Source organism: Heterodontus francisci, chromosome 5 (genome assembly GCF_036365525.1).
Source record: "Heterodontus francisci isolate sHetFra1 chromosome 5, sHetFra1.hap1, whole genome shotgun sequence".
Classification (NCBI taxonomy): domain Eukaryota; kingdom Metazoa; phylum Chordata; class Chondrichthyes; order Heterodontiformes; family Heterodontidae; genus Heterodontus; species Heterodontus francisci.
This window is the reverse complement of record NC_090375.1, coordinates 183,488,951-183,504,427: the sequence shown is the minus strand read 5'-3', so window position 1 is coordinate 183,504,427 and position 15,477 is coordinate 183,488,951. Positions and strand designations below refer to the sequence as shown.

Genomic DNA, 15,477 nt, shown 5'->3' with positions numbered 1-15,477 from the left:
AGATGGATGTTAACTTAAATTTTTTTTTTAATATATAAATTAAGTCTGTTAGAGTTTCACCATGAGCACTCATTTCAAATTAGGATCATCACTGAATTATATAGCATTTTCACTGTTAATTGTGTCCAATTTTTGTTTGTTAAACAGTGAGCGCTAACGATATGATCCTGAAGGAAATATTTGGAAGCATGACTGATTGTCATGGTACAAGATTTTTGCTGGAAAAGATTTGGCAATGAGTTTTGTTTCAAGGTTGTGTTTTAAAGCAAAGTAAATTTGTACAGTTTAAATAGCCATAGATTGTCAACTTAGACAGAGTTGGGAAACCTAAACTAGGATTCAGATGAAGTATCTAAACCAGGCAATGAAAAGTTAGTTTAAGAGATTCCAGTGAACATGCCCATCTATTATTGATGCCAAGTGTTACATATTTGAGCTCAGTATCGAGTGTCTACGGAGAATGTAGGGCTGGATTTTGGAACAGGCTTCCAGACCTCGACATCTGGATCAAATGGGAGTCCCAAGCCCACACTTGCCAGCAGCAAGACCGGCAACGCAATCTTCCCGGAGGTGACCTCCTAATCAGCCGACTCCGAGCTCGCTGTCCTATTAAGGACAGCGGGTGGGCTCCTGATGGTGTCGGCAGCTCTGGAGCCTCGGCAGCCCCCATCAGGAGACGTGGGAGGTGCTGAGGCAGCTCGGGGTCCGTGAAGGCACCGCAACATAGAGGTGCCATCACTGGCCTCCACATCAGTCAATTAAAAAGAAAACAGATCCAGAATGAAATGTCAAGCAGGGTGGAGAGGAAACCCCTCTGGTGGATTGGACATGGCTGCGACTGTGGCGGCCTTCTATAAACACGGCCTCTCTTCTTTACGGCATGGAGCCTTCAGCTCCATTGGCCGTCGGCCTGCTGCAGGGAGGCTGCCTTGAAGCAGATGGCAGCCTCCACACGTGGCGGGAGTCCACTCCGCCGCCAGTAAAATGCCAGCAAGGTTGCAAAATTGCCCCTAATTGGAGCCTGAATAATACAACTTGGCTGCCTGCCTCCATGGACTGGGCAACCAATCCGCTTCCGAGGCTGCCCCTGGGCAAGTTGCCTGTGGCAGGAACGCATTGGGGAGCCATCCTGACATGGCTGTCCCCTATTTTCCTGGCAACACCGCACCCCCCCCCACCACAACCCTCCGCTCTCCAATCGCCTCCAGACTCACGGGGCCAGGAAAATTCAGCCCACACCCTTAGGAGATTTGGATTATAGGCCTATTGGCAAATCCCTGAATGGAGGTGTTGTAGACATACCTTTCCACTTCTAGCGAATGTAAAGAGAAGCAAAGGAAAAATGGGCTGCGAGTCAGGTTTTAAATACAGACTGCAAAGGACTAACCTTGGGCTATCACCCAAAATGCACTAGTTCATCTTTTGCATTTACAAGTTGCCCTGCAAGAACTTGGATGCCAAAAACAGCAAGTCAGCCCACAACAGGGCCAGGGAATGCTGTGCATTATATCTTCTCATTTCAGGAAGAAATGAAAAGTGGGTCAAATGTAAGGCTTGTTTGCAACTGTACTCCTTATTCAACTGTAAAACAAAGCAACTTAATAAATCACATCTAATCTTATTGCACGAACATCTTTTTTTCAGTCCCCCCTTCTGAAAGATTGGAGAACCACACGCAAGGGCATGGATAAAAGGCACAATATCCAGTTTATTATCATGAGTTACACTATTGAATACTTAGATATTGGGCAGTACAACACACTTCTGGAATCAAGACACTACGTATAGGAATGACTAGAACTGCAATACTTAAGAGAATATCTGAGGCAGCCCTAAAATTTGTAACAATGTCCAACAACATGTGAAAGAGTTGGATTACCATACATAGGACTGAACCCAAAGCACTCTGATTAAACAAGTCACATTAATACAGCTACGTTACACTGTTGGAATGACCAACTGATTTGAGCTCTGTAGGAAGTATCTGCTGTGAATGTACACCTGAGAGAAAGAAGCAATGATTTTTTTGATGACATTACTTTTCTTTAAAAGTCAACAAATATAGACTAAATAATATCAAATATATGTTCAAGTTAATCATAATTTTTTCCAGTGATTTGATTTTTACTAGAGGGCCTCAATGTGAAATTCCTTCTTTAGCATTAGAGCTTTAATTTTGTTGTAGAAGAAACACATCACACAGTTGCAAACTGATTTTGTTAATCAATGAATGAAAGCAGATATCTTACTGTGTCTCCTTTTGGTCCAGGCTCCCCTGGAGATCCAGTCAAACCAGGTGGACCCTGAATGGGAGGAGAAGAAATTTAATGTTTAAAAAAAAATAAAAGCATATGTTATGTCATTCAAAAGTATTTCCATTTTACATATAATTTTTTAGCATATTAAAGGAGGTGGTGAAGTTGTATCTGGCCTTGGTAAGGTTACGTCTGGAGTACTGGGTTAGGTTTTGGTCTCTGTATTACAGAAAAGACATATAATTATTGACTGGAGTCCAAAGTATAGATACTTGATTGACTCCTCAACATTGAGCACTGAATTATGAAGAACAATCAATTAGGCTGGGACTTTACTCTCTGCAGAAGAGGATTTACTAAAGGCAAGATGTGCTTAATGAAAGAAGTGACCAATTAGATAGCTAAAGGAAATGTAGTCATTTTATGGATATTCAGAAAGCATTCTATCAGCTGTTACATAAGACACTGGCAAAATAGAGGTAATGTAGCAGAATGGAGCAGAAGTTGGTTGGTGAGAGAGGAAACAGAGTTACAGAAAATAGCGATTGCTCAGATTGAGAAGATTGGAAGTGGTGTTCCCCAGAGTAGTGCTGTCCAATAGAAATTGCGACTAGCCACAAGTGTGGTTATGGTGATATTAAAGCCACTAAACTTTGGCAGAAAATGTCTTCCACACAATACAATTTTATGTGTATAGTTACTTAACAAATGTTTACCAACATTTAGAGAGAAACTTTGCAGTCTTTTACTTTCAACAAAGTTTTGAATTCTGGCATGGATTTATCAGACTCAGCTCATCTTAGTGCAGCTTTTAGGTATTTATCCAGCAATTGCAAGCCATACTTTGAATTTATCAGTGATAGGTCAGAATGTTGACTTGCATGGAGACACAGCAGACTGCTCCTACTCTCTATCCAGAACACAGTAGGACGCTGCCTGCCCTTTGCAAATGGCACACCCTGTTTTTGGTTGGACAGGCTTGCCTCTGCTGGCATACAATGTTGCTGATATTTCCACCGTAGTGACGTCTGGTATTTTCACCACGTTGCACACGTTTTAACAGATAACCAATAAGCAGTAGCCAAGAAAGTAAAACACACAACGATCAAAATACACTAGTACACTCTGCTTTTATGTTTACTATTTCACCAACAAACACACAAGAGGGTTCAAATACAAATGCATACAATGTGTGAACATTAGTATTGAGATCACATGCCCAACGACAGTGTCTATTACTCATTTTTACTTAGTAATGAAAAATTCAAGTTAGTTCCATCTGAATTCCCGATTATAACCACTGTGGCTAATGGTTAACATATCAGACAACACTACCCGAGGGCCAGTCTACGTTTGTTCTCAATATATATTGCTACAATCTCTGAGACTGTTAACGTTAAAAATACAAGCTATGAATACCCAGACCAATTTCAAGAATTACACCACAAGTATTCACGTTTTAAAACTTTTACTAACAACTTACTAGAAGAAATCTCCATTTCCTAAATAGTACTTTGTCAGTAGCGGATACCCCAAATTATAAAGAAAGGTATTTTCTTTACTTATTAAAATACTTGAAAACCTCACACCACACATATGCTACACAGTCCTCTTTACTGGTGAAATCTTTGTGGTTAAAAGTCCCAAATTCCACCCAGTTGCAATGTTTTGGAAACCCAGACCTTTCTCAAAGTCATTGTCCTCTTCGCTCACTTCTCCAAGCACTTTTGACCTGGAAGTCCATGAAAAAGCTGATTGCTGGTGATCCTGCTGGTTTTTTGCTTCTCTGCAATCTTCAACTTTCAAAACAAGTTCAAGTCTCTGCAGCCTTTCACTGTCTCAGGCTTCCACGAGTGTTCCCTCCCCACCTCTCTCTCTCTGTCTATCTCTCCCTCAAGGCTGCCACCACTGGTTCTCTTCCTTTCTTACAGCCTGCTCTGAGTCTGCCACCCCAGATCCTCTGTACAGCCTGTCTGCCTTCAGAAAATGTGTTAAATTTATCTGGAATCATACATCAATAGCTCATCGTTCTTTTTCAATATGCAAAGTCCAGAAGACTGGTTTCAGGAAAACCCTCTGGGCCTTCCGTTGTTTCCAGGTGTTAGCAGCCCCCTGGTATATTTGCATCCTTACAATCACTGACTCCTTGTTTACGATCCGAAAGTCTGGGAGAGAGAACCCAAGGTTATTCAAGTGTTATACCCCTGCAGTCTCTGTTTTTCAAAAAAAACTTTTGATCTGTGTTCTCTGTTGCCCTGGTAACCAAGATTTCCGTCTTGTCCTTAAGCAGAGTGGATGTGAGGTCAACTGACTTCTCGGACTCCATCTTAAACTTCTAAAAAATCACAGTTTTTAAAACATAATCATGTTACAAAGTCCAACCTCCATAGCATACTCTCAAATTTGCTGATGACATGAAGGTAGGAGGTTTAGCAAGCAGCAGGGAAGACTGTTGAAGACTTCAAGAAGACACAGACAGGTTAGCAAAATGGGTAGGCAGGTGTCTGATGCAACTTAATCTGGCTAAGTGTAAGATTTCTGGAAGAACAACAAGGAATGGACATTTGTATTCATTAGGAAGACATTAATTGTAGAGCTCTGAGGTTTCAAATACATAATTCCCTAGAAGTGCAAGTACAAGAAGATAAAGTCATCAAAAAGACACATATGGAAGCAGAGTACAAGAAGAAAGATCAAATTATAAATTTGTACAAAACTTTTGCTAGGTCACTGTTAGAGGGCTGTGTGCAGTTTCTGTTACTCCATTATAGAAAGGGCACTAAACCATAGAGAATGCAGTGTGTAGATTCACCAGGATGTCATCTGAGATTGGAAACTGTAGTTATGAGGAAAGACTTGGGGGTACTTGGACAACTTCTATCAGAGCAGAAATGGCTAAGAGGAGACTTAGTTGAGTCTTTTTTTAAATTCTGGAAGGTTCTGATAGAGTAAATCTGGAAAGATGATTTCCTTTGGTTGGGAATCCATAATGAAGAGACATTAATATAAAATTGCCACTCAGAGAATTAAGCGAGGAGAAATTTCACTCTAAAATGAATCATTGGAACATGGATTGCTTCAACATGGAGTAGTTGCGGCAGAAACCACTGCATCTTTTAATGGAATGATGGATAGATATCTGATGGAAAATACTGGACAGAGGTTGAGAAATTAGTTTTGGAATGCTCCAGCCTCGAGCCAGCAGAGGGACCATAGGCCAAATAGTCACTTTCAGTGATGCAAACATCTATGGATTGGGGTGGGGTGGGAGAGTGGGTGGAGGGGACTCGCTCAGTGACCTGGCATAAACATTATCATGGACACAGTGACTTTGGATCCAGGAACGCTTTTCTGCCAGAAACATGATCAAAAAACCAGGAAACAGAGTTCAAAGTATGTCAAGAAATTTATGTGACATTTTCTTTCATTCAAAAATAGAATTATGGAACAGATTGCCAGTCGGGGTGGTGGAATATAAAATCATGTCAGGGTTTGAAAAGGACTGGATGAACTCATATTAGGAAAGGGGAGGGAGGGCCATTATTTCTAGAATAATGGACTGGAAACTGATGGGTGGTGTGAAAGGGTAGACCAGAGGAACAGCACAAAACATGACTATGTTACTGAAAGCTTACCTCATCAGAAAGCAACAAAAATAAGATGAAATGCTGTACCTGTATGCCTTGAGAACCAGGTATACCTGTAATACCCTGTTCGCCAGGTCGTCCCTTAAAAATGAAACAAAAATTAAAGATATAGTATATATATTGTCATCACTATGCACAAAACATGCTGAAAGATGAAAGTGTTGAAAATCAGCAAGGGGCACATCACAGGGAAAGTGTTGGCATGCGCCCACCGAGGATCTCTTACACTGGGATCTCCAAAGTTTGTGGGGTCAAGGGAAATCCTTTAATTAATGTGAATTGCGAACACCTATGTCACTAGGGATCCATCGAGAAAGCTTGCCCAGAGGTCGCATAATGCGACACAAGACGCTAAGACTCCCTTCAGAAGCATTTGACAAATACTCCCATAAACTGCTTTATAAAGGGAGCAAAAAATCTTAAAGAATTACTTTAACCTTCAGGGGGGATTCAAGCTGCATTTCCAGCCTAGGCCCCCCTCCCCGCACCCCACCCAGGTAGTCGCGACAGCAGTCATTTGTCAGCCTGGTCTCATACCGACTGCCAATGATCCACCTGCCAACTGAGGGGCCAAGAACATAGAAACTCACAGATTTGAGAGTCCCCAGCCTCAGTCCCATCCTGTTACGCTTCCTGATACACCACTGGTCTTGTCAGGGATGTGCAAAGACTGCCGATTACAAGGTCCAACATAAAGCCATAAGCTGTCCAGAGTTTTATGTTCAATTGTTGCAATTTAAAAAAAAACCTTGCACATATGTTCTTTTCATGGTTCAATAAACCACACAGTTTAACGCTGAACTATGTAAACTGGAAAGTCCCATTTTCAATCCTGTTAGCTGATATCAGCTGGAACACCATTCAGGCATCAATTGTCCCGAGCACCCATGGACCAGCAAAGAAAAAAAAAAATCATGGGGATTCTTCTCATTTTGGATCGTTATATCCAATGATTCCAGCTGGAAAGTACATTTATTTGGATAATAGTCAAGGACAAAATCAAATTTGGTTTTGATACCTTCCATAATCAAAGAGGTGACCAACACTTCATGCCCATTCCAAGATATGAAGAATGACTTTGTGGTGTGGACTTCCGGTATTACTCAAGTTTTGGGCAAAGATTCGAGTACAGGAGCAGGGATGTCTTGCTGCAATTATACAGGGCCTTGGTGAGGCCACACTTGGAATATTGTGTGCAGCTTTGGTCTCCTTTTTTTATTCATTCATGGGATGTGGGAATCACTGGCTATGCCAGCATTTATTGCCCATCCCTAATTGCCCTTGAGAAGGTGGTGGTGAGCTGCCTTCTTGAACCGCTACAGTCCATGTGAGGTAGGTACACCCACAGAGCTGTTAGGAAGGGAGCTCCAGGATTTTGACCCAGCGACAATGAAGGAACGGTGATATAGTTCCAAGTCAGGCTAGTGTGTGACTTGGATGGGAACTTGCAGGTGGCGATGTTCCCATGCATCTGCCGCTCTTGTCCTTCGAGGTGGTAGAGGTCGCGGGTTTGGAACGTGCTGTCTAAGGAGCTTTGGTGCGTTGCATCTGCCACTGTGCATCGGTGGTGGAGGGAGTGAATATTTGTGGATGGGGTGCCAATCAAGTGGGCTGCTTTGTCTTGGATGGTATCGAGCTTGTTGAGTGTTGTTGGAGCTGCACCCATCCAGGCAAGTGGAGAGTATTCTATCACACTCCTGACTTGTGCCTTGTAGATGGTGGACAGGCTTTAGGGAGTCAGGAGGCGAGTTACTCGCCGCAGGATTCCTAGCTTCTGACCTGCTCTTGTAGCCACGATATTTATATGGCTACTCCAGTTCAATTTCTGGTCAATGGTCGCCCTTAGGATGTTGATAGTGGGGGATACAGCAATGGTAATGCCATTGAATGTCAAGGGGAGATGGCTAGATTCTCTCTTGTTGGAGATGGTCATTGCCTGGCATTTGTGTGGCGCAAATGTTACTTGCCACTTATCAGCCCAAGCCTGGATATTGTCCAGGTCTTGCTGCATTTCTACATGGACTGCTTCAGTATTTGAGGAGTCGCGAATGGTGCTGAACATTGTGCAATCCTCAGCGAACATCCCCACTTCTGACCTTATGGTTGAAGGAAGGTCATTGATGAAGCAGCTGAAGATGGTTGGGCCTAGGACACTACCCTGAGGAACTCCTGCAGTGATGTCCTGGAGCTCAGATGATTGACCTCCAACAACCACAGCCATCTTCCTTTGCGCTAGTTTAATTTAGTTTAGTTTAGTTTAGAGATACAGCACTGAAACAGGCCCTTCGGCCCACCGAGTCTGTGCCGATCATCAACCACCCATTTATACTAATCCTACACTAATCCCATATTCCTACCACATCCCCACCTGTCCCTATATTTCCCTACCACCTACCTATACTAGGGGCAATTTATAATGGCCAATTAACCTATCAACCTGCAAGTCTTTGGCATGTGGGAGGAAACCGGAGCACCCGGAGGAAACCCACGCAGACACAGGGAGAACTTGCAAACTCCACACAGGCAGTACCCAGAATTGAACCCGGGTCGCTGGAGCTGTGAGGCTGCGGTGCTAACCACTGCGCCACTGTGCCGCTAGGTATGACTCCAACCAGCAGAGTGTTTTCCCACTGATTCCCATTGACTCCAGTTTTGCTAGGGCTCCTTGATGCCATACTCGATCAAATGCTGCCTTGATGTCAAGGGCAGTCACTCTCACCTCACCTCTTGAGTTCAGCTCTTTTGTCCATGTTTGAACCAAGGCTGTAATGAAGTCAGGTGCTGAGTGGCCCTGTCGGAACCCAAACTGGGTATCACTGATCAGTTTATTGCTAAGCAAATGCTGCTTGATGGCACTGTTGATGACACCTTCCATCACTTTACTGATGATTGAGAGTGGACTGATGGGGGAGTAATTGGCCGGGTTGGACTTGTCCTGCTTTTTGTGTACAGGACAGACCTGGGCAATTTTCCACATTGTCAGGTAGATGCCAGTGTTGTAGCTATATTGGAACAGCTTGGCTAGGGGCATGGCAAGTTCTGGAGCACGTCTTTAGTACTATTGCCGGAATTTTGTCAGGCCCATAGCTTTTGCAGTATCCAGTGCCTTCAGTCGTTTCTTGATATCACGCGGAGTGACTCGGATTGGCTGAAAACTGGCAGTTGTGATGCTGGGGGCTTCAGGAGGGAGCCGAGAGGGATCATCAGCTTGGCACTTCTGGCTGAAGATTGTTGCAAATGCTTCTGCCTTATCTTTCGCACTGATGTGCTGGGCTCCGCCATCAATGAGGATGGGGATATTTGTGGAGCCATCTCCTCCAGTTAGTTGTTTAATTGTCCAGCACTATTCACGGCTGGATGTGGCAGGACTGCAGAACTTAGATCTGATCCGTTGGTTATGGGATCGCTTAGCTCTGTCTATTACATGCTGCTTATGCAGTTTGGCATGCAAGTAGTCCTGGGTTGTAGCTTCACCAGGTTGACACCTCATTTTGAAGTATGCCTGGTGCTGCTTCTGGTATGCCCTCCTGCACTCTTCATTGAACCAGGGTTGGTCTCCTGGCTTGATAGTAATGGTAGAGTGGGGGATATGCCGGGCCATAAGGTTACAGATTGTGGTTGAGTACAATTCTGCTGCTGCTGATGGCCCACAGTGCCTCATGGATGCCCAGTTTGCATTGCTTGATCTGTTCAAAATCTATCCCATTTAACACGGTGATAGTGCCACACAACACGATGGACGGTATCTTCAATGTGAAGGCGGGACTTCGTCTCCACAAGGACTGTGCGATGGTCACTCCTACCAATACAGATGCATCTGCGGCAGGCAGATTGGTGAGGACAAGGTCAAGTATGTTTTTCCCTCGTGTTGGTTCCCCCACCACCTGCTGCAGACCCAGTCTAGCAGCTATCTCCTTTAGGACTCGGCCAGGTCGGTCAGTAATGGTGCTACCGAGCCACTCTTGGTAATGGACATTGAAGTCCCCCAACCAGAGTACATTTTGTGCCTTTGCCACCCTCTGTGCTTCCTCCAAGTGGTGTTCAACATGGAGGAGTACTGAGTCATCAGCTGAGGGAGGGCAGTAGGTGGTAATCAGTAGGAGGTTACCTTGCCCATGTTTGACCTGATGCCATGAGACTTCATGCGATCAGGAGTCGACGTTGAGGACTTCCAGGGCAACTCCCTCCCTACTGTAGACCACTGTCCCGCCACCTCTGGTGGGTCTGTCCTGCCGGTGGGACAGGACATACCCAGGGATAGTGATTGCAGTGTCTGGGGCATTGTCTGTAAGGTATGATTCTGTGAGTATGACTATGTCACGCTGTTGCTTGACTAGTCTGTGGGACAGCTCTCCCAACTTTGGCACAAGCCCCCAGATGTTAGTAAGGAGGACTTTGCAGGGTCGTCAGGGCTGGGTTTGCCGTTGTCGTTTCCAGTGCCTAGGTCGATGCCGGGTGGTCCGTCCGGTTTCATTCCTTTTTATTGACTTCGTAGCGGTTAGGTACAACTGAGTGGCTTGCTAGGCCATTTCAGAGGGCATGTAAGAGTTAACCACATTGCTGTGGGTCTGGAGTCACATGTAGGCCAGACCAGGTAAGGACAGCAGATTTCCTTCCCTAAAGGACATTGGGTTTTTACAACAATCGTCAATGATTTCATGGCCATCATTAGACTAGCTTTTAATTCCAGATTTGCTAATTAAATTCAAATTCCACCTTCTGCTGTGGTGGGATTCGAACCCATGTCCCCAGATCAATACCCTGGGTCTCTGGGTTATTAGTCCAATGTTAATACCACTATGCCAACGCCTCCCCTAATCCTTATCTGAGGAAGGATGTTCTTGCTATCGAGGGAGTGCAGCAAAGGTTTACCAGACTGATTCCTGGGACTGACGTATGAGGAGAGATTGAGTTGGTTAGGATTATATTTGCTGGAGTTCAGAAGAGTGAGGGGGGAATCTCATAGAAACCTATAAATTCTAACCAGACTTGACAGGGTAGATGCAGGAAGGATGTTCCCGATGGTGGGGGAGTCCATAACCAGGGGTCATAGTCTAAGAATACGGGGTAAACCTTTCAGGACTGAGATGAGGAGAAATTTCTTCACCCAGAAAGTGGTGAGCCTGTGGAATTCACTACCACAGAAAGCAGTTGAGGCCAAAACATTGTATGTTTTCAAGAAGGAGTTAGATATAGCTCTTGGGCTCAAAGGGATCAAAGGATATGGGGCGAAAGCGGGAACAGGTTACTGAGTTGGATGATCAGCCATGATCATAATGAATGGCGGAGCAGGCTCGAAGGGCCGAATGGCCTACTCCTGCTCCTATTTTCTATGTTGCTATGGAATATATGGAATTGGAGATGGTAGATATAAATATGTACAATCAAATGTTCCACATAATAGACGGGTCTTCTGCCTCTGGGGTGGGCAACTGAAAAGAAAATTGGGCGAGGTGTGTAATAGGCAGATGATCTGCTACCACCCATTTTCTGCACCCAAAGTTGAATTACATCCCAAAGTGTCTCCCATTGTAACCCACTTGCCACTATTCTTCTCTAACTAAAGAGTTCAATGATCTGGACTGAAGATTTCTTTGTGGACCTTGTTGCAATATTGCTGCTCATCAGACTTTCATTTAAAGCCCCATTGTTTATACAGAAGTAGGAAAACAATGGATCATATTTGATGACCTCACATCCAGCTGTCTTTCCAAAACCACTTTCCTCCCTCAAGACTGATCTGCTGTGTATTTTCAACATTTCCCTTTAGGTTTCCAGAATTTGCAATTGTTTTTCCTTTTATTTATCCCTCCTCAGGGTAATGCTGTTATTCTTATTGAGGGAGCTATGACGTTCATCTATAAAGTCATTCCCACTACCCTCCCCAATGTCATATCAATTTCAATTTGCTCCTTTTCGTTTACACCCTGTTCAACCTCGATGGGCTCCTGCCTTGGTCCTTCATCATGATTTCTCATCTCATTAGGACACAATCCCCGCAACAAAACTTAAAAACATCAACTGTACAGAAGTCATAAAGTCATAGAGAGATACAGCACTGAAACAGACTCTTCAGCCCACCGAGTCTGTGCCAACCATCAACCATCCATTTTATACTAATCATACATTAATCCCATGTCCCCTATCACATCCCCACCTTCCCTCAATTCTCCTACCACCTACCTACACTAGGGGAAATTTACAATGGCCAATTTACCTATCAACCTGCAAGTCTTTGGCTGTGGGAGGAAACTGGAGCACCTGGCAGAAACCCACACTGTCACAGGGAGAACTTGCAAACTCCACACAGGCAGTACCCAGAACTGAACCCAAGTCGCTGGAGCTGTGAGGCTGCAGTGCTAACCACTGCGCCGCCCAAAGTGTTATATATCTCAACACTGTCCAACCGTAATATAAAGTGCTAATGTTTGCATCTTTAACATTACTGCTCAGAGCCAGTGGGTCTGATTTTAACTCTGTCGAAGTGAATGGGTTTTGAGTGAGTTAAAATAAGGCCCAGTGAGTCTCTTCTGGCATTATTCATGGTAAATTGTTAGCTGGGAGCTGAGATGGAGAAATGGAGGCAGATCTGCATGGGCAGAGGGAGCAGGAAAGCGGGCCTAGGAGTCACTGCTGGCAAGGCTGTGGATGAAGGTTGCAGGGAATGCAGGAGGGTGAATCAAGAGTTTATCAGACCAAATGTGGGATATTGGCTGAAAATGGTACCAACACAAAGGCATTAAAGGCTGGGGAGGGCTGGACGAGGCCAGAGATGGCATAGGGCTGTAACTGGCCAGACCACATTGAGATAACTCGGGGCAGGACAGAGCTGTCTAAAAGCACAGGAAGCATCATATCAGGCAGAGAAACACTAAGGGAAATCTGGCCAAGAAGCACTGTGGCTAGAAAAGGGTATGCTTGGAAAAAATACCTGTGGATGAAGTAAAACAACCTGCTGTCAGTGGGCATGTATGAGAAATTGGAAAGGTGGTGCACAAGTGCTCAGGAGAGAAAATTCAATAGAAGGTAAACTCTGAAAGCTGCAGAACTTAAACTCAGAGAGGGTGGGCCTCTGGACCTCAAAATGTATTGGACAGAGTTCCAACAAAATCACTTTTCCCTTTTCTCTCGTGGCAATCCTGTAGTTGAACTATTCATTTAAGATAATCAGAAGGATACCACATACACATTTTGAGTGTGTGACACCCTGACTATGACATACACATTAAAAGTGTGACCTTTAATTGTAAACATCTTAAAACAATGTTACTTTCAATTTAAATACAAGTAGTTACTGCAATGCTACAACAAATATATATGCTTGGATAGCCTAGCCTTGCATGGAGTCTTGACTCTAAAATGGCAGTAGTGGGAATTTGGGAGCAGGAGTAGGCCATTCATCCCCTTGAGTCTGCTCTGTCATTCAATTAGGTCATGACTGATCTGTACCTCAGTTCTATTAACCCGCTTTTGATATGTAACAGTTATCTCACAAAAATCTATCAAATCTCTAGCTATGTAAGAAAGAGACAAGGCAATTGAGTCTGTGCCAATCATCAACCACCCATTTATACTAATCCTACACTGATTCCATATTCCTGCCACATCCCCACCTGTCCCTATATATCCCTACCACCTACCTATACTAGGGGCAATTGCTAATGGCCAATTTACCCATCAACCTGCAAGTCTTTGGCATGTGGGAGAAAACCGGAGCACCCGGAGAAAACCCACGCAGACACAGGGAGAACTTGCAAACTCCACACAGGCAGTACCCAGAATTGAACTCGGATCGCTGGAACTGTGAGGCTGCGGTGCTAACCACTGCGCCACTGTGCCGCCCTGTCTGCTGTCCACGGTGGACGTAAAAGATCCCATGGCACTATTTCGAAGAAGAGCAAGGGAGTTCTCCCCAGCGTCCTGGTCAATATTTATCTCCCAATCAACATCACAAAAATAGATTATCTGGCCATTATCACGTTGCAGTTTGTTGGAGCTTGCTATGCACAAATTGGCTGCTGCATTTCCTACATTATAACAGTGACTGCACTACACTTCAAAAGTACATTATTGACTATAAAGCGCTTTGGGATGTCCTGAGGTCTTAAACGGTGCTATATAAATGTAAGTCTTTGTATTTTTCTTTAAAAGTTAGTGCACTTTAAAACAAAATCACATATTGTCCTGGCAGGGGATCAGGCATCGAACTGTTACAGCGTTAATAATTTAATTACGACACACAGCTCTTTTAAGTTAAGTATTCTCTGCACAATGAAACAAAAGTGGGTGCCCCAAATGAGTTAACCGTTCCTAGAAAGTGCGGGATAAAGGTCATTTGTGACTGTTTTCATGTTAGAATAGCCAACTGGTGATGACTGTCTAGGCTGTCATGAAGAATGTACACTCACATGAGGTACTGAAGGGCTCTTGCAGGCTATGGAACAGCACCCCTGCGCAAGTCACTGGGAGAGGAGGGGAAGAACTGAAGATAAGTAGCTCTAATCTGGTATTCCATTTTTGGTGCTTATTCAATACTCTTTTGGGTGGCATGCTTTAGAAGTAAATTTGGACCTTTTCAGCACAATAGAAGGAACTCAGATAGTTAACAATGCTTGATCAATGCTTTAACTTTTCCCATTCCTGCGTTATAATCTTAATTATTTTCAGAGGACAGGATCTTTCAGCACTCATGTACTACCAACCACAAACACTGCTGATTATTTTGAAAAAGGGAGAAAAATTATAACAATATAAGCCATTCATTGTGCAATACAAAACTTTTCTTTCAGTATTGCTTAATTTAGATGCAAGGGCATAATCCTCTTTCTTGCCTACTGTGCTGTGGACACACAGCAAGTAAAGATCAAGTGGTCAGCAATACCATTCGTCAACAATCAAAATGTCTTTGGTGGGCACACTGGCGGATAACATTTCACAATTGGAGGAAATGAATCATTGTGACCATGAAACCATTAGAGTGGGCTGGAGTTCACTGCAAATAATTAGGTGAAAATGACCACTTTGCCTCGTGCACAGAAAGAAAAATTAAGTTCTTTTTTAATAATGTATACACTATTAAGATAAACCAATGTCTAAAGACCTTATAACTTATTATTTTACTCTAACTTCCCCATTCACACAAATACACTCAAAAATAACAGTAGTTAACCGGTTTTAAAAATGGCGTTTTTAAAATTAGCTGTTTAAGAATAAATAAATAATAAAATACGTTCCTGATGGATGAGGCATTCTAATGTGAAAATAATCAAAGGCTACTCGAAGTCTCCACGTGGATTTGATGAAGCAGTCTGTGTTTGATTGGCATTCAAACTTTTTGGCTGCAGCAGGCATAAATAGTTCCTTCAGCAATACCAAATGGTCTCTTAAAAGGGTTATTTCCACTTTAGGCAATTAATTTGGCCTGTAGCTCTTTGTAGAATTTCTGCTGAGAGAAAATAGACAGCTCTTTTCTCTTCAGTATGCTTTGCTGGGGAGTCTGGTTCAGACCGGTTTTTGCCAGTTTTACACACAGTCAAATCGATACATTATACCAAGTGACCTCTCTTGCCTGCTGT

The 15,477-nt window shown here is 43.6% G+C and overlaps 1 protein-coding gene across 1 annotated transcript in view; it reads right to left on the bottom strand.

The window, feature by feature from the left end:
- LOC137370304 (collagen alpha-1(XXI) chain-like) overlaps positions 1-15,477 on the bottom strand; it is a 155,462-nt gene that overhangs the window by 128,808 nt on the left and 11,177 nt on the right. Inside the window, exons 5-6 of the mRNA XM_068032684.1 lie at positions 5,930-5,983; positions 2,250-2,303 (exon numbers count right to left, since the gene is read on the bottom strand). Of these exons, the coding sequence (XP_067888785.1) occupies positions 2,250-2,303; positions 5,930-5,983 (108 nt within the window). The remainder of the gene's footprint in view (positions 1-2,249; positions 2,304-5,929; positions 5,984-15,477) is intronic.